Source organism: Petromyzon marinus, chromosome 15 (genome assembly GCF_048934315.1).
Source record: "Petromyzon marinus isolate PM22_M1 ecotype Great Lakes invasive population chromosome 15, UKy_Petmar_22M1.pri1.0, whole genome shotgun sequence".
Lineage (NCBI taxonomy): Eukaryota > Metazoa > Chordata > Hyperoartia > Petromyzontiformes > Petromyzontidae > Petromyzon > Petromyzon marinus.
In genome coordinates this window covers 2,759,288-2,780,425 of record NC_133681.1, presented here as the reverse complement: position 1 = coordinate 2,780,425, position 21,138 = coordinate 2,759,288, and the positions used below count along the sequence as shown (strand labels likewise).

The following is a 21,138-nucleotide window of genomic DNA, read 5'->3' as shown; positions in this document are numbered from 1 at the left end:
TTTTTCCCTCACTGTAGACTGACACACACACATGGACTGACACCCACACATTGACTTACACACACATATGGACTCACACATACAAACACATGGACTTACAAACACACATACATCGACCCACACACACATCGACTTGCACACACACACACATGGACGTACACACACGCACATCGACTCACATGCACACATGGACTTACAACAACAACAACCGCCATTCGCCACTAAGTGGCGGTGACGACACTTGTGCAAGGCCATGTGCACCTTGAGGCCACGTGAAGTGTCGAACGCCCGCTGGCAGGAAGTCACGGGGCAGACCCAAGTGCCACGGGTCGACTGACTAAGATGACTGAGATGACTGGCTGATGCACCACCTGTGCCCCCTACTGTGCCAACTTGCTGTGCTTTAGCCACATTATTTAACATCTATTTTGACAACGTAGTTCGTGAAGCCTTCAATAGCTGTACCGGGGGAATCTCCATTTGGTACAGATATAATGGGAGCCTGATCGATGCCCGGGTGCGGTCAAGTGATGGCTCCCTATTGCTCAACCACGTTATGTATGCCGATGATTTGGTAATAGCTACTCATTCAGAGGGGGAGTTGGATATGCTGCTGCTGAGACTGGAGCGTGCCACTAAGAGATGGGGCCTTACCATCAGCCCCACCAAAACTAAGCACCTGCCTGTGTATTTTGTACCATCGGACACTCCACCCCCACAACTCCCAATCGGTGATGGCGCAGTTGTGGAGAGATTGGAGAGTTTCCCATACCTGGGCAGTGTGCTTATGACCGGCTCCAGTTTAACAGCAGAGGTCTCACTCCGAATCAGTCGAGCGGCAATATCTTTTCATCGGTTGCGTAACGCTGTGTGGAAGCTACCTGGTCTGTCGTTCCGCACTAAGCTTCAGGTCTTCTCGGCCACGGTCATTCCCTCCCTTCTCTACATGGACTTACACACACACATCGACCCACACACATCGACTAAGACACACACATATTGACTCGCACACACACACATCGACTCACACACACAGACACATCGACTTACACACACGGATGCAGACACGCACATCGAATGACACGCACACCTGGACTTAGACACATTATTATTTTAAAATTTACTCATATAATTTAAAAATTTTAGTTGTCTACACACACACATCGACTGACACACATTGACTAGCACACACACATCGACTGACACAAACACATATCGACTGACACCCACACTAATGGACTCCAACGCACATAGACTTAATAAAAAAAAAACACGATCTTCCACTTCCATACAATTTTACTCCATATATTTGGAAATCGCCGTTCAAGGGAGTTGATAGATGGGCACAATTGCGTCAGACCAAGAATGTGAGCATTTGGTCAATGGTGAAGTCCTTATTTGACTGGACCTATAAACACAGCTTACATTCGCTGACCGAGCAGCTCCTGTTCTGCCTTCGTTTGCTGTGCGAGGTGCTGCCACTGCAGGGCCTTAAGCACTTGCTTCACATTACAAAACCATTAATACTCGATCTGCGTAGCACCAAGCCTTCCTCACCATTGATGGCCTTGTGGATTCACGCCGAGCATTGAGCCGTTTTAGACTGCATGTTTGTTGTGAGAAAAAATGGACACTGCATTTCATTTAATATCTACTTTTGTTTTACGCAGTATTTAATGTAATATGTATTTAAGTTCATGGATTAATTTGGATTTCTCCTGCAATGGGGTTATTTTGTGCCCCCGGATTGTATGTGTTTAATTGTACTTTATTTCCTGTTATTGCTTGTGTCACTTTAGTGGTAGAGGGCACTCTTGGAAATGAGCATATCCTGGTCTCTTGAGTTCCGCACTCGCCTAAAGAAACACGGAAACTCGCGTAAACAGCGTTTCCACATGCCGGCCGATCAGTGAACATAGCTGTGACCTGCCTCACTGTGTTTTGGTGGCGCAAAGTGAGTTGGGATAGCATTACCGACTTGTAACCCCAAGGGTAGTGTCAAGCAGTGAAAGCTAGGATGCTATTCCAGTCCTGGCATTAGAATTTATGACAGTGACAGATGTATGGGTATTCCTGGTTCTTTCGGTAAAGTCACGTAGAAGGGAAACAATAAAATAATACAATAAAAATATAAAACAATAACATTCTCACGACGTTTCGACTGCAACACAAGCAATCATCATCAGGTGTGAAAACCACAGCAAAACATTTTTTGCTGTGGTTTAACCCTTAACAAGGCAGAATGATGGTCATGTAAATAAAACAAGGGACAAGCCATTATTTTTTAGGAAACCAACCATACAAAGAAATGTAAAAAATACGTAGACAAATATCCCCGTATAGCCTGAAGAGGCAAGTGTTGTTAGTGAGAACCTATGCAGGCTGGCACGGTGCACGAGGGGGTGGGTGGCCAGCACCACGCCCAGCCGCCTCTGTTTCCCTCATGGCAATGTACTAATTTGAATACTGAGTCGACCTAGGGGAGGCCCAGGAGCGGTTCAGATAGGCGTCGCTGGGTTGCTAGGTTCATAGTGCAGCGTAGCGCTAACCGCGACACTACCGCTCCCCACAAAGATATGTGTGCGCACACTAACACACAAACTTACACAAACTGGTGCATTCAATAAGCTCCGGATTATATCTATGCGGCTTGAGCATACAGCGTAACAAAACAGTTGTGAAAAGGTAAGAAACGTTCGTACGTTATTTTAGGTTCCAATATTAATGTTGCAAGAAATAATATGATTGGGCTTCCACTTGGTTACAGAACACAGAATAGAATAATGCACAGGATGGCTAATAAATGTACATGACTCCACTCATTCCAATTGCAAGCCTGGGCAATTCTCCATCAGCTTGGATCCAAATGTAATGACCGAAATTAGAAAACATTCACCCCAGGCACAGGTGCAGCCTAACGGACCTCCAGGCAGTAGACCGAAGCCTCCCAATGATGTAGAGGGGCCTCCAGGATGATTGGTCTGGAGGCAAAGTTTGAAGTGATGGGGAAAAAAGGTTCAAACGGGAATCAGAGTTGAAGCAGGAGGCGACGGTAAGAACCGTTTATGGAGAAGGACGGGGATTGGCTGGGGTAAAAAAAAAAGTGAGAGAAAGTTCGAGAAAGAGGGTCTCGAGAAGGATAAAAGGGGAGAGCACGGGGAGATGGGACGTTCGAGGGAGGGGAAGAGCTCCAAGAGCAGGAGGAAGCCGGGCCTGGGGTGGTTGCTGTGTATCAACAATAAAGAGACTCTCAGTACGCAGTTATCGTTGTACAAACATCAACTGAAAGCAGGGGCGGAACCACAGGGGGGCTGAGGGGGGAGGCTCAGCCCCCCCTGAAATTTTGGGAAAGTCGGTAATCGGGATAATCGGATATCTGGCTGCTGCAAAATGCTGCTGGCTGCCACCTCGTGCTGCCCTGCAGGCTGTCACCTTGTGTGCTGCCCTGCAGGCTGCCACCTTGTGCTGCCCTGCAGGCTGCCACCTTGTGTGCTGCCCTGCAGGCAGCCACCTTGTGTGCTGCCCTGCAGGCTGCCACCTTGTGTGCTGCCCTGCAGGCTGCCACCTTATGCTGCCCTGCAGGCTGCCACCTTGTGCTGCCCTGCAGGCTGCCACCTCGTGCTGCCACCTTATGCTGCCCTGCAGGCTGTCACCTTGTGCTGCCACCTCGTGCTGCCCTGCAGGTCGCTTGAGCGACAGCCTTTCGAACTTATCGAACTTATTAGCCACATCAGCGGCTCCGACCTTTTAATAAACGCCGCGTTCAAATCCAATCAAATTAGTTGTATGCATTTGTGGCGCCCATTGGAAAACATTACACACTGGATATCTCATAATATTGAAGTCAGCCCCCCCAAGTCGAAATCCTGGCTCCGCCCCTGACTGAAAGTGATGGTCAGCGCTGTCACCTCAAATCGTCTCCATAGCTACAGCTCACTCCCAGCAGTCTTCAGATGTACAAGCTGCACCGTGCGTGTCAGGCAGCATGCGGCTCAGGTTGCTGACGGATGGGTTGAGGACGGGCTGGCATGTCGTGGCCTCCCTGCCGTTCGCCGCGGACCATCCAAGTCAAGCAGGTCGCCGTTATGCAGAAAATCTCACGACGAATTGACTTCACGGCATTCCCTTGTCAGCGTCACCACGTGCACCGCATACTTCAGAGCCAGTGCCATTAGAGTAGCCTATTACCCGTGCTCAAGCACACTCGTAACACACAAACAGGACCCCGGCTATGATTTCAGGCCGAGCAATGCGATAGTGCATGGCACATGCATTCCACATGCCCCACTTAGAAGCCCTGTAACATTTTCTGACATAGCACATGCATAAGGCCAACTGTGCCAATCAGCTGCCTCATTACTCATAACGCTCATCATCCAAATGAATGAAAACCAAAGCTGAGCGAGTCTCACGATTCCTACCTTAGAATCAGGAATACGATACCTAACGGAGCCATAGGGTAGGAGGAATTCTAGAATCATGGGCAGGACACAGGTTACGTTGAGCATGGCGTGGAGTCATTCACGGTGCACGCTGCCTGTTTAGCTCAAGTACATTCTACGTGAACCGGCAGTGTACACAATTTAGTTATTCACTTGTTCATTTACGTGTTTCACTGGGTATGATATATATTCATTGTCTAGATTCAAACTGTATGCGATATAGATTTTAAGAATTAATCTTACGGGTCATTACATACTTGCCATGAATGTGTTGACACCCTGGATACACTCGGAAACGAGATGTTCCATTTCAACGGATATTAAAAATTAAATATGTCATTTAATATTTTATTCATGTTAAGGGTGCTTCAAATAAATGTTTACATTTACATAGGACTATCGTTTTATATGGGAAAAAGAACGGATAATAATACACTGTAACGTGATATCAAATGTAATGTCAATAGCTTAAAAGAGTCTCCCACTTGTTCGCCATCGTTGTCAACGCGTGGCCTGGGATCGTCTCCAGGTGGTCTCCAGTGGTATTGTTGCAAATTATACTGGTAGGAACGAAGTTGTAAACTGAGTGTACCAGCCTGCAATAGATTAATGTGTCCGTCCGTCCCCTTTCAATACTTTAACGAAGTGAAAAATTCCAATGTTCCTACCAGCCCACCCTGCAGGCACCTGTTTTTAAGTGTTCACAGTTGTCTGAAGCACCCTATAGTAATGTATATGTACAAAGCAGACGATTATTCATCTTTTTTTGTAGGGTGGGACATTTTTAGCACATACCCGTCAACCCATAAGGTTTACCCGTATTCTTGTACAGGGAAATTGAGTGTTCAGGTCTAGACGGTGGACAGCCGTTCTCTCTTGTGATGGGACTTTGTAGGATGGACGTTGAGATTTATAAGGGCACGGGATGACCAAGAAGTTCTGAATTGGTTCTGTAATAAGGTAGGCACTGATAAGGGGTTGACAGGTATCCACCTGTAGTATATACGTATGCAGTTGTCTCGCTCATTAGAAGGTGCCTCGTTACAGGAATAAGGAATTGTAAATGGTAGGAGGTGGATATTTGTCGACTCTTTAGGGCTGTCTTAACGATGATCCTCCCCCCATCCTGCACACACACACACACGTCTCAACCCGACCCTAACAGTCTCTCAAAAGTCTTCTCAGAGCGCCGTTTGAAATCAAATCAATAATCTTCTTCTGAAACAAATGACGATGCTCGATTTGCTATCATAATGTCTATTTAAAGAATCAACTCAATTATTAATGTTTTTTTGTGGAGGTCATTGGTCTGTAGAATCTAATGAAAGGGTGCATTTTTTCACGCCTCAACATTTAAGCGCTCCCATATTAGGTGCACATCGCATGTCACACGACAGAATTGTAAACCTTTGCATTCGCAAGAATTCACCATGGTTACTTACTTGGGGTGTAATCATTTATACATTGGCACGTGCATTTGCGTAAGAATTAATGTTTTTCGATTCGATTTGTTTTGTAATCGTTTCATGCGATTCCCTTCAGCCACTCGAGGCTGCTGCATTTGACATGCCAGTGAAAGTGGGGTTGGTGGTTCACACACAGTCGTGTCCTGAGAGTTCCACTCCCCAGGGCTTCACAGCAGCCAGTTGCTTTGCTGATTTACAATGGTTTCTTCCCACATGCTGAAGGTTAAGAATAACGTCCCAACGCAGGAAAAGTATTTCGACCCAGTGAAGCTTTCATGATAAAAGTGTGTGTTTTATTATTATACTAGCTGTACTACCCGGCTCCGCCCGGGACTTGGATCCACCATGCCAGGCCGCCTTTGTCTCCCCAGTGGCGATGTTCACACACCACAGCAGTTACTCGTTTGAGGCTGAGTCGACCTAGGGGAGGCCCAGGACCGGTTCAAATAATCGTCACCGGTGGCGGCCCGTGAGCGGGAATCGAACTCTGGTCACCGGGTTCGTAGCGCGGCGCGATAACCACTGCACTACAATGCGTTACGCTTCCACACAGACACACACACAGACACACACACAGATAGAGACACACAGAGACACACACAACAACAACAACCGCCATTCGCCACTAAGTGGCGGTGACGTCACCACGACGCTTGTGCCAGGCTATGTGCACCCTGAGGCCACGTGAAGTGTCGAATGCCCGCTGGCAGGAGGTCACGGGGCAGACCCAGGTGCCACGGGTCGACTGACTGAGACGACTGGCTGATGCACCACCTGTGCCCCCTACTGTGCCAACCTGCTGTGCTTTAGCCACCCGGCGCTCCGCTCGTTGTTGTGAGCGTCGCTCCTCCGCCCTCCGTTGTTGTTGGAGGGCGACTGCCTCCAACTGCCCAGTAGCATCCTTCACGAGCCTCCTCCAGAGGCCGATCGTGACACCACTGGTACCAGTCATCGGCAAGTCCACTCAGCTCCACGTCCTCCTGTACCACATCACTCCATCTCTTCTCTAGCCCGTGCCGCGCCCGCTTAGCCCCCTCTATCCGGCCGAACAAAAGCTGACAGACACACACAGACACACACACACAGACACACACACAGATAGACACACACACAGACACATACACACAGATACACATACACAGCGCGCTACCCACTACACTACAATGCGTTACGCTTCCACATGCGAGGGTCACGTGACAGATTTGACGTCACAGCTCACTTGCCGTGCAAAAAATAAATAATTGTTGCATGGTGTACAGTCTGGAAAGTACCCACATGGCAAAGTTCAAGTTTGTTGCATGTCGGGAAGTACGCTAAACATTTTGAACAGACACACATATTCACAACTTTGCCTTTTATATATATGGAGATATATTGAGCACTCCGCAGCACACAATTCTAATGGCGTTCGGTCATATTGGCCATAAATAGGGCACTATGCTTACACTCACATAAGTACCCGCATGTTAGGTGTAATTATTTTTAAAACTACACACTTCACCATCAATGTTATGCAAATAACGATATGTTACAGGGCACCAATAGCCATCAATTACACTGTTTATGACCCACCTTGTTTACCAGGTGAGTTCTATTCTATTTCGGATGTATATATCGCCCTGTCCAGTTGATACACCAGCCGGATAGCTCAGTGCTAGAGCAAGCGGCTCGCAATTGAAATGTTGCGAAATCTTGGTTGCGGGTTGACTCAGCCTCATCGATCCCTCTGGGGCTTATAAAATTAGTACCACGTTGTGGGGAAGTCTACAGTGGTTGCCCTATAGATAGACTGGACCCACCATACGGATGTGGACCTTTCACCACTGTTTCAGGGCTGTAAACGGATGAGCACCAATGCCTCAATGCTCATTTAGTGTCCATTTAAAACGACTCCGTTAAAGTGAACCAAATAAATGCTTTCAAGTCAAGGAAGACTTTGTGGTGGAGGGTCAATGGCACAGCTCCATGGACACCTTTGAAACAAAGGCATTAGCCTCCACTTTCAAACGCGTGACATCGTCAGCGATCGTGTCTCCTCTTGCTTGGAGTTGTAAGTGGGGGGTTCTTTTGAAGTGAATTTTGTAGACGCCGCCAAGGACATCTCGAGGGCAGAGGGGTGCACTCCTGACGCCACGGCCAAACTCGTGCATGGAAACAAATGGACACACTGTACCAGTCGGCCTGGCTATATCTGGGAAATAAAGAGTACTTCGTGTGTAGCATCGAACAGAGCTGTGTTCTTATAGATATGCAAGCATTCTATTTTAACGCTCTGCATGTAATAAACGCCATGTTCGTCTTGAAACAATAATTGTATTGTTTGATTTTTTTAAAATGTACACGATACATTGAATTGAATGGGTTCCACGGTGATGAGACGTTAACTACCTCGCCTGGTATGGAATAATGCTCCATCCTCATGCACCATCAGGCTCAATGACAATGATGATGATACTGCTGACGTTAATGGTGGTACTGCTGATGGTGATGATGGTGAGGTTGGCGTTGATGGGGATGATCTCAGTCTGTGCAGTGTGAGTGGTATCGCCTTGTATGCACAGGTTTTTTTCAAATACTCGTTTCTTCCCACTTGCAAATAGTGAATTGACAAAACGTCTCAATGCAGGAGCACAGTGAAACATTATCTTGAGACTATATGAGGCTTTCTAAATGAAGGTCATGACTACAGTGAAATCCCTCTTCATATAAATACATGTTCACAAGAAAATCCGCAGGAATAACACCAATTTATTCAAATTGCGGACAAAATTAAAACGTGCATGTCCGTGACATTCCTCCGAATAATTCCATTTAGGATGCAGTGAATATGAATTAAGCAAAATAATCTTCCAGTTATAGATTTTAACCAATAACAGTCACTGCTTTAAAAATAACAATGACCACAGTGCTGACGCTAATCAGTAAGTTACTCAACTCACTTGAATCAAAATACACTCAAACTTTGCCCATCGCTGGTTTTCTCATCGCGGATTTGACCATTGACGCCCAATAGATTGAGGTAGAGCTCATCGTTCTCACGCCCCCGTGGCTCGACCATCCACGGCGGACTGCGAGATCGCTGTATGCATCGTAAAGAGGCGCCACACTCTAACCGCACTACTCGCGATGATGCTGCCGAAGAAGAATCCACACGCCACCTTGTCTCCCAGAGTAAGTAAGATTATTTCTCGTACTTTGTAAAACTGCATAATATGCACTATGCATGCCACTAACCTTCAGTTTATTTTTAGGTTTACTTTTTTAAAAAAAATTCTATACGTATACAATACTGAACACAACTTTATTTTTCGTCTTGAAAAATTTACGGTGCAAGTTATATTTAACACTATAGAACATTGTAATCATATTTTACGTAAAAAAATACTTACGATTTCATGTTTGGGTCAATGTAGGGTAACATAAAACGAAAAGACAGGGTGTCGTATGGGGCCGTCCATAAATGACGTCACGCACCTGGGGGGGGGGTCAGACATTTGTGACGATGTGTGACGAGGGGGGGAAGGGGGTTGAGAAATGTGACGTTACATCAAAATGCGCAACTTTACATAAATATAGAATTGTTATAACAACACTAATTGTTATAACAACACTCCTACAACATCAAAGTGCAGCGCCACATTAAATACGCACTACAATGACAATAGTTTAAAGCGATTTGAAGCATGATTTATTTTCAAAATGGAAATATGGTTTTGGGGGGGGGGCAGAGCTTTGTGACGTCATATTTGAGGAGGGGAGTCTGACTTTTTGCAACGCTGTGTGACGAGGGGGGGGTCAATAATCGTCCAAAATCGCGTGACGTCATTTATGGACGGCCCCTATAACAAACCGTGAACCAAACCATATTTTCCCATATGCCTTTGAGTTTGCGGATCTCAATTTTTGCCAATTGTGGATATTTTCAGGAACATGACCCCTGCAAAGGGAAAGGTTTGGGTGTAAAGGATCCCCTCGCTATTCACGAACTTGCCATCCACGATTTTAGCTATCGACGATTCGCATCTGGAACTCTACACGGCTGCATCGCGAGAGAGAAAGGGATGGGATAAATAGAAGAGAGATAAAGTTATGCGAGCTAGTGATGCGAGTTCGTGATAAGAGATAAAACAATGAGATAAAGAGATGAGAGAGATAACTTCTCGAAGCTTTGGAAGCGTCTGCAGACGTATCCTCCATGCGTGCACGATACGCATGCCCATCCCACGCCAAGGCACGCTCCGGCGATACCCTTTGACTCATTCAGTCTCTCTCACGTGCTTGTACTTGCTCAACATCGATCCGTTTAATGTCGGCATTTTGACTGTTTTTCGTGTACACATGGCGCAGTGTTATAATGTAAGGTGAGCTCATTCATAAGATATTATTTAACTCGTGTAATTAACCGTCATGTGACAGGTATTTTCACATCGTGAACTATCCAGTGTTTCTTGACTTTGTCGATTACGCCATCTCTGCTGTCTCTGTTTAATCGATGTCTTCTTTTGTCTGCAGACTCTTCTGCATTCATCTGAATTACATCTAAATTACGGGATGTGATATGCTGAATGTAATTTACTCTGAGAGCAATTTATTACAAACTTCTAAATAAAAACAATACAATTGTAAATAGCATTCATCGTAGCGTAATAATAGCTGTTTGAGTTATCTTTCTATCAGGAAGAAAGTTAACGAGATTTTTCAATAAAAAATTGTTTTTCCAAACTTTTTATTTTCCTTACCTGCGAGAGTGAATAAAAAAAAAACTATAAACACTCGGTTCTCGACTTGTGCCTGTTGCGAATGTGCAATTGAAGGCGAACGACACGGCAATCCATTCCTCTCGACGAGCTCTACACGATGCGCTAATCAAAGTCTCAAGGTTGTGTTTCTTCTGCGCATCCGTCCTCGCTGCTGCTGCGCTTGGACGGTGCGACAACAGAATGATCCGCGCCAGGTGACTCGCGGCGTTTATGTGCGCGGTGGGATGGAGTCGCCAGAAATAAATTAATTCATTACCATTTCTGACTTCCGTTTATTCGGGACCCCGGGGTCCCGCCATGAGGTTCAAATGTTCACTATAAGTGCAAGCAAAAGTCATCAAAGTGAAACGGCACTGAGTTCAAGTTAAACGTGATTCCGCTTCTTTATTTCAATTTCTATTCCATGTCAACAAAAATTTGCACGCACAAATTAACTGAATAGATTCTTTATTATTGTTCTGTAATGGTGCGCAAAACGCAAAGATAAAATACCAAAAACAGGGGCGCACTCGGCTTTTATTAAACGTGGCACTGTAATATATTTTGGAGAAAATTGATTATTTTTGTAATAACAAACTAATAATTAGTTATAATTTTAATAATAAGCCTTTCTTGAAACAAAAATTCAGTTGCATGAAAATCCACGTGGCCTAGCCACCGTTACATACAGATTACAGTGTCAGGCGTTCGGCACAGATCACCAAAAATATATTTTGAATTCTTTAATATTTGTATTAACTTTATGGTTATAATAATCTATATTTGTGTTAATAGCTTAATGCATTCAAAAGATAGGTATTCATAAGCCAATATCATTATCCGCGAGCCTTGCTATTTACGAGCATCTCCGGGACGTATCCCTCACGAATAACGAGGTAATAGTGTAATGCACATTTTTGGCATAGGGTCACCACGTTGGCTTTTCTCTGACTGCGTAATGAACAGTGAATGTCCATCTGGTCTTCCTATCACCCGTGGATATGAGGAACAGACGAACTATGAATAAAATATTCAAACATGGATCAGCAGTGTTCCGCGGAAACAGGAGTAGTTCCATTAACATTAATCTGTAAGCTACAAATAAACCAGATTATATATATAAAAAAAAAATTCACTCCAGCGCTGTCCTCCAGACAGTCTCGTCCCTTCACCTGATGAAGGCCGCTTGTGTTGTGGCCGAAACGTCGTGATTTTTGTTATTTTCTTTTTTACCTACGTGACTTTACCCAATAGAACCAAAGAGTACAGATTATAGAACACTGTCTCAATATCACTTCTGCAAAGAGCTGGATAAAATAAATAAAAAATAGGCACAGAGGCAATACATATTTCGTGACTGACCTTACATGGCAAACTCTTTCAACATGAATTTTAGCGCAAAGTGAAAGATCGCTGGTACTCACAAAGCCCTTTGAGAGGCAGACCTGCACGCTGCTAGTTTTGTATCAACACTTTCGTCTAAAAATGCAATTGCTGGAAAGTTTTGAATTTAGGGGCAGCAGCGGTGACTACGCGACCACAGGCACATGTCGCCGCCCCTCGAGCAACACACCCAAGGCACTGCGTCCCTGCAAACTCCAATGGTTGACGTGACCGGTGGAGGCAAACGGCAGTCGTTCACTTCATCGCCTCAGTCCTCTCGTGGCACCGGTCTCGGTCGCTCTGGCACCCAGCAGTACATCCCCGAGCACGGTGAGCGCCCGCTCCATGCCATCTGCCCGCCACTCGAGCGCGTCCAAGTAGCGGCTCTGCTGCTCGAAGATGCCTCGCGCCGCGCTCAGCAAGGTCAGAAGGGCTCGCAGGGGCTCCTCCGACTCCTCACGCGTCGCGGGTTCCTGTGGCCCCCCACTCGTGTTCTCCAGCTGAGCAGTGACTTCTTGTTGCTGTGGTGCGTCGCTATTGTTCTCCAGTTGAATGGTGACTTGCTGCTGTATGGCATTGTTCTCCAGCTGGTCCTGTGGCGTGCCACGATTACTGTTCTTCAGCTGAACAATGACTTCATGTTCCTGTGGCATACCGATATCGTCCTTCAGATGAAAAGCAACTTCCTTTGGAGCACTGCTAATGCTCTCTGGCTGAAGACCAGCTTCGAACGGCGTGCAACCGCTCTCCCCTGACAGAAGAGCACCAGGCTCCGGCGCTTGGGCGGCGTGAGTGGCACGGAGGGCTCGTACGCGGTCCCCGAGCACATCGAGCACGTGCAGCGCACGCTGCTGCGCCAGCTCCAGGGCAATCACCCGCAGAGCCAGCTCCTCCACGAGACCACGGCTCGGGCCCCGACCACGGGGCCACGCGCCACCGTCCAACGAGATGGCACGCTTGCGCTGGCTGGGGGCCTCCATCCCATCCATGAGCCCCCGACAACCACCACTAAGGCCCGAGAATGCGAACAACGCGATGGACCGGCGGGGGCGAGGTGGCAGCGAGTGTCGTGCGAGTCGTGGTGTCTTAGACGAGTGCGGCACAGATGCCCCAGCAGTTACTGCTGCTGCTGCGATGAATGTGCGAATTGCCAGACGTGCTCCCTTTGCAACGTGAGTGATCATGCTGAGCTCCGCAAAGGAGAGGAGGGTGAAAGTGAATAAGGTGGGGGGGGGGGTGCATATGGCGGCTGAGTTAAGAGCTCAGATTGGGGGTAGGGGTTGGGCTAGGGTTTGATTGGCAGGTGTGCTCTACGGTTGGGTTAGTGTAGAGTTGTGCTGGCTAAGTATGGTTAGCGGGAAGGGTAAGGTTCAAGTTTGTAGAGTGTTGTTTGGATGCTACGGGCGAGTGAGAGCTTGGAGTAGGGGTCTGGTTAACGACTGTGATTCGAGTTATGTGTAAGTGTATTCATGGAGTCTGATTGGCTAGTGTGGTACATCCCTTAACAATGTGCTTCTCTCGCCGGTGACAGAATTAGCCTTTACATTTTTTTATTCCACTTTACTCTTGGTGTTCACGGTGCCAACACAGCGGCCATTTGTGGCTCCGGTAACAAGGGAATGCAGGGGTCTCTTTCCTTTTTAGACTCCGAGAGCTGTTGACAGCTTTGTGACGCAGAGTGGAGGGGGAGAGATGCTGGCATGTGGGGAACGCTTGCACGCTGGCGTCCACGGCTCAGCAAAGTGGTGAATACATTCCACAACTTGAGGGCACGCCGTGGCTAATCGTCCATAGAACACAATCTGTCAATAATCTACACAGTACATACGTAGTGGTCACGACTATGTAGTCGATTCTCTACGATAACGTTACTTGAAATTGTATTTGACATATAGCCTTGTCTGTTGAAACACTAGGGCCAAAATAACCCCAAATGTATGTTGATGTTTCTGTAACGTATGTTTTCTTTGAACAGTTGTTAAAAGTAATGTGTCTATGCCAATGCTTGTTACAGAAAATATATTAAATTTAAGATTGACTGTGCATTCTTTTATATCCCTTCTTTAAAATGGTTGTTTTTGCTCTGATTTATATTTACTTTAAAACTTGTTGTGTAGGCATCTAAGCATCGGTACCAACTGTAGGATCGTAGCGAATCGGTTCTTGATCAATCAGAATTCATGCCATTATCCTGATGATTCACACACCGTCTAACGTTACAGAAAATAACAATTAACAATGGATTTTTTTTTACTTAAAACTTTCGTGACTGCAAGAATTAATATTCTTGGTTCTTACGGCAAAGTCACGTAAATAGAAAACAAAAAATAAAAAAGTTATAAAATAAAAAAATATTAAAATAAAATTATAAATTTAAAATAATAAAAGCAAAAAGCCCACGACGCTTCGATCGTAACACAAGCGAACTTCATCAGGCGGAGAGAAAAGAGGGGGCAAGCCTCCAAATGTAGCCGCTTATAAGGGTTCCAAAGTGAGTGGGCGGGGGAGAGAGGTGCGCTAACAACACGAGCTGCGGAAGCAACACGCTAATGCAACACAAATGCGGAGTTGGGAGGATGTTAGCTTGTGCAGCGCAAACAGCATGGGCGGGTCAGACAGTAGCAGACTAATGGGGGGGGAGGAGGGGAGGAGGAGGGGGGCAGAGACAGGGAGAGATCGAAACGTCGTGGGTTTTTTTGCTTTAATTATTTTCAATGTATACATTTTATTTTTATATTTTTATTTTTTTGATTTTTTGTTTCCTATTTACGTTCAGTTTATTTTGGTATAGCCCTGTGAGCCATCTGGCTCTTGAATCGGGTGCAACCACAACAAACAAAAAAACAAAAACACGAACAAGAAAAGCATCTTAAAGTGACTATGTGTGACTGTGCAAACAGAAAATCCTTGGAAAAAAAAAACAGCAAAAATATTCCTGAAAAAAAGCACCGTACACCAACGCTGTGTGCAAAATATCCCAGTGGGATGCAAGTCAAACAACAACAACAAAAACTTAGATTAAGGCCATCAGTCTAACTCCGTACTAAAACAAAACAAACATGTCCAAACAAAAAAAATGTTTTCCAAATCACCAAAAAATAAAGCCATAATTGCAACGTAATAGTGATCACAAGGACTGTGACCGAATTTTTACAATAAACTACAAAAATAACATGTAACTCCAAACCCTAGAGCCATAGCGGGCTGCATGAGTTACTCCACAACAACAGAAGCATCGGTCGGAGTATCAAATTTTTCAATGCACCTTTAAGATCAGCACGCTAAATCAAAATACAGATAATATTTTGCAGCGTCATCCGGAGCGAAACATTTTATTTTATTTTACGCCAATGAATAGCAGTGGCAGCTAGGGGTGTATCCAGGAAAGCCACGCTGAGTCATGACTCTTTTTTCAAGAGGGTCATGCATTTGTTTTTTTAAAACGTTTTGCAGCCAATCGATGCATGTTTATACGTTGGAGGAAACCAGGGCACCCGGAGAAACCTCACATAAGCGAGGGTGCCACAATCTATATACAGTATATAAAAGGGAAATTTGTGAATGTGTCTGTTCGAAATGTTAAGCATACTTCCCGACATGCAACAAATTTGAAATTTGCCATGTGGGTGGCTTCCAGACCGTACACAATGCAAAAAGTATAAAAATAGACTTTTGTATTTTGGGGGAGGGGGGGTGGGCGCAATAATGGATTTATTTTGCACGGCAAATGAGCGGTGACGTTGCATCTGTGATGTCACCCGCATGCGGCAGCGTCACGCAGTGTGCCTGTGACGTCACGCATCCAAACCTCCGCGTAGGCCGTGTATTAATCCAAGACAAGAATCCAAGTCTCGGGCGAAGCCGGGTAGTAAAGTTCGTCTCTGTATATAGTTTCGGGAAATAGATGGAGGTGAGTCCACTTGTCCTACCTACTGCCTTCTCCTGGTGAGCCAGGGTATTGGCAACAGATTGGACTGGAGATGGCAGTTCTTCAGCGCGGTATTTACTTGACATCAACACGAAATACAGAAAATCGCCTCTTTTAAAAACGTCCCATAAAAAAACACAGATGCGTGTGTGTCGCTGTTAGTCCCCCTAACCCTTAACCTTAATGCATCCAATACAAGAGACCCTTGAATATCGCGGGGGCTACGTCCTTGGAAAGTGCGGCGAAAGCCCAAACCGCAATATTCAATACTAAAGCCGCATTAATCATGGGGTTAGTGACACGGCAACCAACAATAGACTTGACAATTGAAATAAGTTCTGTACTGTATGCCACATAAACAAACAACTAAATAATTTAAATAAACACTTAAAAACCCGATACAAAAAAACATTCCTAGACAATAAACAGAAATATAAATACCGATTAAATACTGTGCTTACAGATGATGATGATCAAAAGTGTGTGTGTTTGTCCACGAGTGAGGAGCGGTGGGTGTAGTGGTTAGCACATTGTGTGTCTGTGGGGAGCGGTGGGTGTAGTGGTTAGCGCACTGTGTGTGTTTGTCCACGAGTGAGGAGCGGCAGTGTAGTGGTTAGCGCACTGCGCTACGAACCCGGCGACCCGAGTTCGATTCCCGCTCGCGACCATCACCAGTCACGATTATCTGAATGGGCTTCCCCTAGGTCCACTCAGCCTCAAATGCGTACCTGGCTCGTGTGTGTAAACATCGCAACGATGGAGACAAAGGCGGCCGGGCGTGGTACCAGCCCCACGGTATCAGCCAACGATACTTTCGGGAACAATGTTCCTGTGAAAGGCCAAAACGAATCCCAGCGATAGCTAAATTGGTGTACAGAGAGGTTGCCCGCGAGAGGTCGAAACCCAGAACGATTAACCCCGCGATTATTTAAAGGAACAATGTTCACGTGATGCACTCTGTGCGCGTGTAACCCCAACCCCACAACACTCACTCACTCAGCTCACGCTTTTCCAGCTTAACGGCCCTTAATAGCCGCTCGTGTGGCACCGGGTTTACACTGCCCCACCCACAGTGGACGTGTCGCTGCACTTCGCGGCAATGATCACAGGGTTGTTGTTGTTGCAGCAGTAGCAACAACAACCAGAGCCGTTTGCCCGTGGAGAAGGCGGCCTTCTTCTTACACCCATTTACCTCCACCATCCCTACTCACCCATTGCTGCCTTGGGGGGCGTCCATAAATGACGTCACGCACCTGGGGGGGGGGGGGGTCAGACGTTTGTGACGATGTGACGATGTGTGACGAGGGGGGAGGGGGGGGTTGAGAAATGTGACGTCACATCAAAATGCGCAACTTTAAATACATATAGATAACACGTTCTACTTAAATTTTGATTTAAAGCTTTCGTGACTGCAGTAATTCATATTCTTAGCTCTTTCGGTAAAGTCACGTTGAAGAGAAACAATAAAATATATATAAAACAATACAAATTCTCACGACGTTTCGACCATAACACAGACGGTCGTCATCAGTTGTGTCGGTTTGCATTAATTTATTTATTTCTAAACGGTGTTTTTATTTATTTAAAAACGTCAGCGCCACGCGCAGCGATTTGGCAGTTTATTTAGAAGAACTAGTCCATCTATGTTCTGAAAAGAGGAGTGGGGAGACGAAACATTAATGTATGCTGTCTGAAAGCCACCGTAAGCGTGAACAATCAATTAAGACCTGAAATGGTTAATCAAATATTTCCAATGATTGCTAAGCCAGAATCCATCTTCTCGGTTGAAATTGTCTCTGTGCTTGTATATGTGGATAGCCTCATGAACGAATCTCTCATGGTAGCCAGATGGCTTACAAAGAACCTCTGTCTTGGAAAAGTCAATGGCATGTGAGCCTACTGAATTATAACAATGATCTGCCACGGCCGAAGTGTTGGTCCTACCGTGTTTAAGGTCTGCTTTGTGTTCACGAATGCGGTCCGAGACATGGCGTTTGGTTTCTCCAATGTAACTACTACCACAGAGGCAACTTAGTTTGTAGACACCAGGGTACTGTATGTCCGGAATCACATCTTTTACAGACGGAACCAGATCACGGATTTTATGTAATGTGTTGAAACGGACCTGGATCTTGTGTTTATTCAAGATTTTGGAGATCTTTTTTGTGATCCCCGCAATGTAGGGTAAAGTAATGGTTTTGAAAGGCTCCTCAAGAGGGTCCTTCTTCATGGTTTGAGTGATAGCTTTGCGGATTGTATAGTCGGAGTAACCATTAGCCTTAAGAGTTTGGTGTACGTGCTTGAGTTCACTGCCTATGTGTTCCTGGTCGGATATGCATTGGGCTCTATGGTACAGAGTCTTGATGAGAGAATTCTTCTGTGATGGATGGTAGTGGGAATCCGGTTTCAGATAAGCATCCGTATGGGTAGCTTTCCTGTAGACAGAGTGGCTCATTGAACCATCAGGTCTCTTTTTTATTAGGACTTCCAAAAAAGGTAGCTTGCCATCTTTTTCGACTTGCATGGTAAATCTGATGGCTGGGTGTATGGAATTGATGTGGTCGAAGAATTGGTCTAGAGCAGGCCGGCCATGTGGCCAGATGACAAAAGTGTCATCCACGTACCTCTTCAATAAGGTTGGGCGCAGAGTGGCAGTCTGGATGGCGTCAGTCTCAAATTTTTCCATGAAAATGTTAGCTATAACCGGAGATAGGGGGGAGCCCATTGGGGTCCCCTCAGTTGGTTTGTAGAAAGTTCCATTCCAAGTCCTTCTAAATAAACGGCCAAATCGCTGCGCGTGGCGCTGACGTTTTTTTAAATAAATAAATACACCGTTTAAAAATAAATAAATTAATGCTAACCGACACACCTGATGACGACCGTTTGTGTTATGGTCGAAACGTCGTGAGAATTTTTTATTGTTTTATATATATTTTATTATTTTATTGTTTCCCTTCAACGTGACTTTACCGAAAGAGCTAAGAATACGTTCTACTTAATTAAATAGAGTTTTTAATAAATGGTTTCTCCAACAAAATCAGAGTGCAGCGCCACATTAAATACGTACTACAATGACTATTTTGAAGCGATTTGACGCATGTTTCATTTTTTTGGGGGGGGAGTGGGGGCAGAGCTTTGTGACGTAACATTTGAGGGGGGGGGTCTGACTTTTTGTGACGCCGTGTGACGAAGGGGGGGGGGTCAAAAATCGTCCAAAATTGCGTGACGTCATTTATGGACGGCCCCTTGGTATTGCTGCTCATTTGCGTTCCTCCTCCACGTCCTTTTAAACTCCCGCGCCCGTCATGATTGGTGGCTGCTTTGGCATTTGGTGGCCTCGGTCATACTCGCACAAGAAGCGACCGGCTCGACTTTGCCGTTCACGATCTTCGCATTCGACTGTGAATGTAAAAAAACACCATGTCACTGTGTGCTGCACCTCACTCCAACACGAACCCAAAACCCTGACCACAACAACAAATCTTTCGAAAAAAAATGCGCAAAGACTGAGGGGCCGTCCATAAATGACGTCACGCGATTTTTGACGGTTTTGACCCCCCCCCCTCTCGTCACACGGCGTCACAAAGTCAGACCCCCCCTCAAATATGACGTCACAAAGCTCTGCACCCCCCCCCCCCCAAATAAAACAAAACATGCTTCAAATCGCTTTAAACTATTGTCATTGTAGTGCGTATTTAATGTGGCGCTGCACTCTGATGTTGTAGGAGAAAACATTTATCAAAAAGTCTATTTAATTAAGTAGAACGTGTTGTCTATATTTAAAGTTGCGCAATTTGATGTGACGTCACATTTTTCAACCCCCCCCCTCGTCACACATCGTCACAAATGTCTGACCCCACCCCCCCCTAGGTGCGTGACGTCATTTATGGACGGCCCCTGATCGCTAGAGCGAGGAGAGTAAATATGCTATTTATTATATTACACAACAACCAAAAACGTCACAAGTGTAGTTTTTTGGGTCAAAATTTGGTGAATATGTATACCAGCACTCTTAATTTGCTGCTGAAAACTAATTGTACACAAATGGTTAACAGTAACTATCTTATATAATCAATGCAAACGTAATCACGTTAATTTCTATTTTCCAAAAAAAATAGTTGAAAACGATCCTTTTGCTTAACGTTGAAGACTGCTTTTACACGAACCCTGAACTAGTTTAACCCCTAACCCAATGTATATGCACCTCGCGTTTCTACAGAACGCACCGACCAATGAGGTCAACCTCCACAGCCCATGCGGTCGGGGTCGGCTGTCATCCAGCAGTGGATTGACCAAAGGAGCTCTCTACGCGATGCACTCCACGTGCCAGGAACCCTCCCAAGTCGAACGCTGGCTCCTGTGTAGTGGGTTCACGGGACACGGACACGGTGGAGTAGAGGCAGCACTGTTTATTCAAGCTTAACACAGGTTACACTGGAAGGGGTAACGGCCCCTTCACCCGTATACACGCTGGGACACCCCCTAGGCTATCTAGCCTAATTCCTGTGCTCTCAGTTCCTCCGCTACAGGCGCTAGAGGAGGCTATCTGATCTGGCCCTGGTCATGGTACAGGTCACGGCACCCCACAACCAGACCGACCCTTAAAAGGGCTCTGGCTCTGAGGCTCTGGGGCCGCACCACCGGCTTACCCTGCCGGCCCTCAAAAAGACAGCGGTCAGGGAAGTCCCAGGGTCTATCTAGCCAGCCTTCCTTCTTCACTGGTTCTTCATTCTTGGCCCCAACACTGCCCCGAGCTCTCTGGCTCCCCGTCCTTTATACCAATACACCACCGAGGGCGGGGCTATAGCGGACGTGGTTGTAGCCACCATGGTGTGACTGTGTTACCTTCCCGCAACACCCCTACACCTGCATCTCTTACTTTGGGATGCCTCCCCCGGTAAGATGGCGGTCCCCGTTGTCACTTAACTTTTGGTTCCTCCCCGAGTAAGATGGCAGGCTCTGGCTTCACCCAAAGTTCCTGCACGAGCGGAATGGAACGTTTGGGTTTTCCAATGAAAAACAAATACATTTAAAGTGTCCCCCCCTCCCCCCCCCCCCATGCAGACAAAACTGATTCCGGGTCGTACTTGTGTTTCATGGCAAATAAGCATTTGAGTGTACGTGGCACAGACAATTCTGCTGACATTCGCTGTCAAAGTAACACTTCCTTCACGAAAATA

General features: G+C 46.0%; 1 protein-coding gene across 1 annotated transcript; it reads right to left on the bottom strand.

The window, feature by feature from the left end:
* Nucleotides 1-9,884: 9,884 nt before the first annotated feature.
* Nucleotides 9,885-13,794, bottom strand: LOC142924628 (uncharacterized). The gene is made up of 2 exons (XM_076067211.1): nucleotides 11,161-13,794; nucleotides 9,885-11,126 (listed from the first exon to the last, which is right to left on the bottom strand). The coding sequence occupies exon 1, from the start codon at nucleotides 13,212-13,214 to the stop codon at nucleotides 12,291-12,293; it is 924 nt and encodes a 307-aa protein (XP_075923326.1). The 5' UTR covers nucleotides 13,215-13,794; the 3' UTR covers nucleotides 9,885-11,126; nucleotides 11,161-12,290.
* Between the last annotated feature and the right edge of the window lie 7,344 nt (nucleotides 13,795-21,138).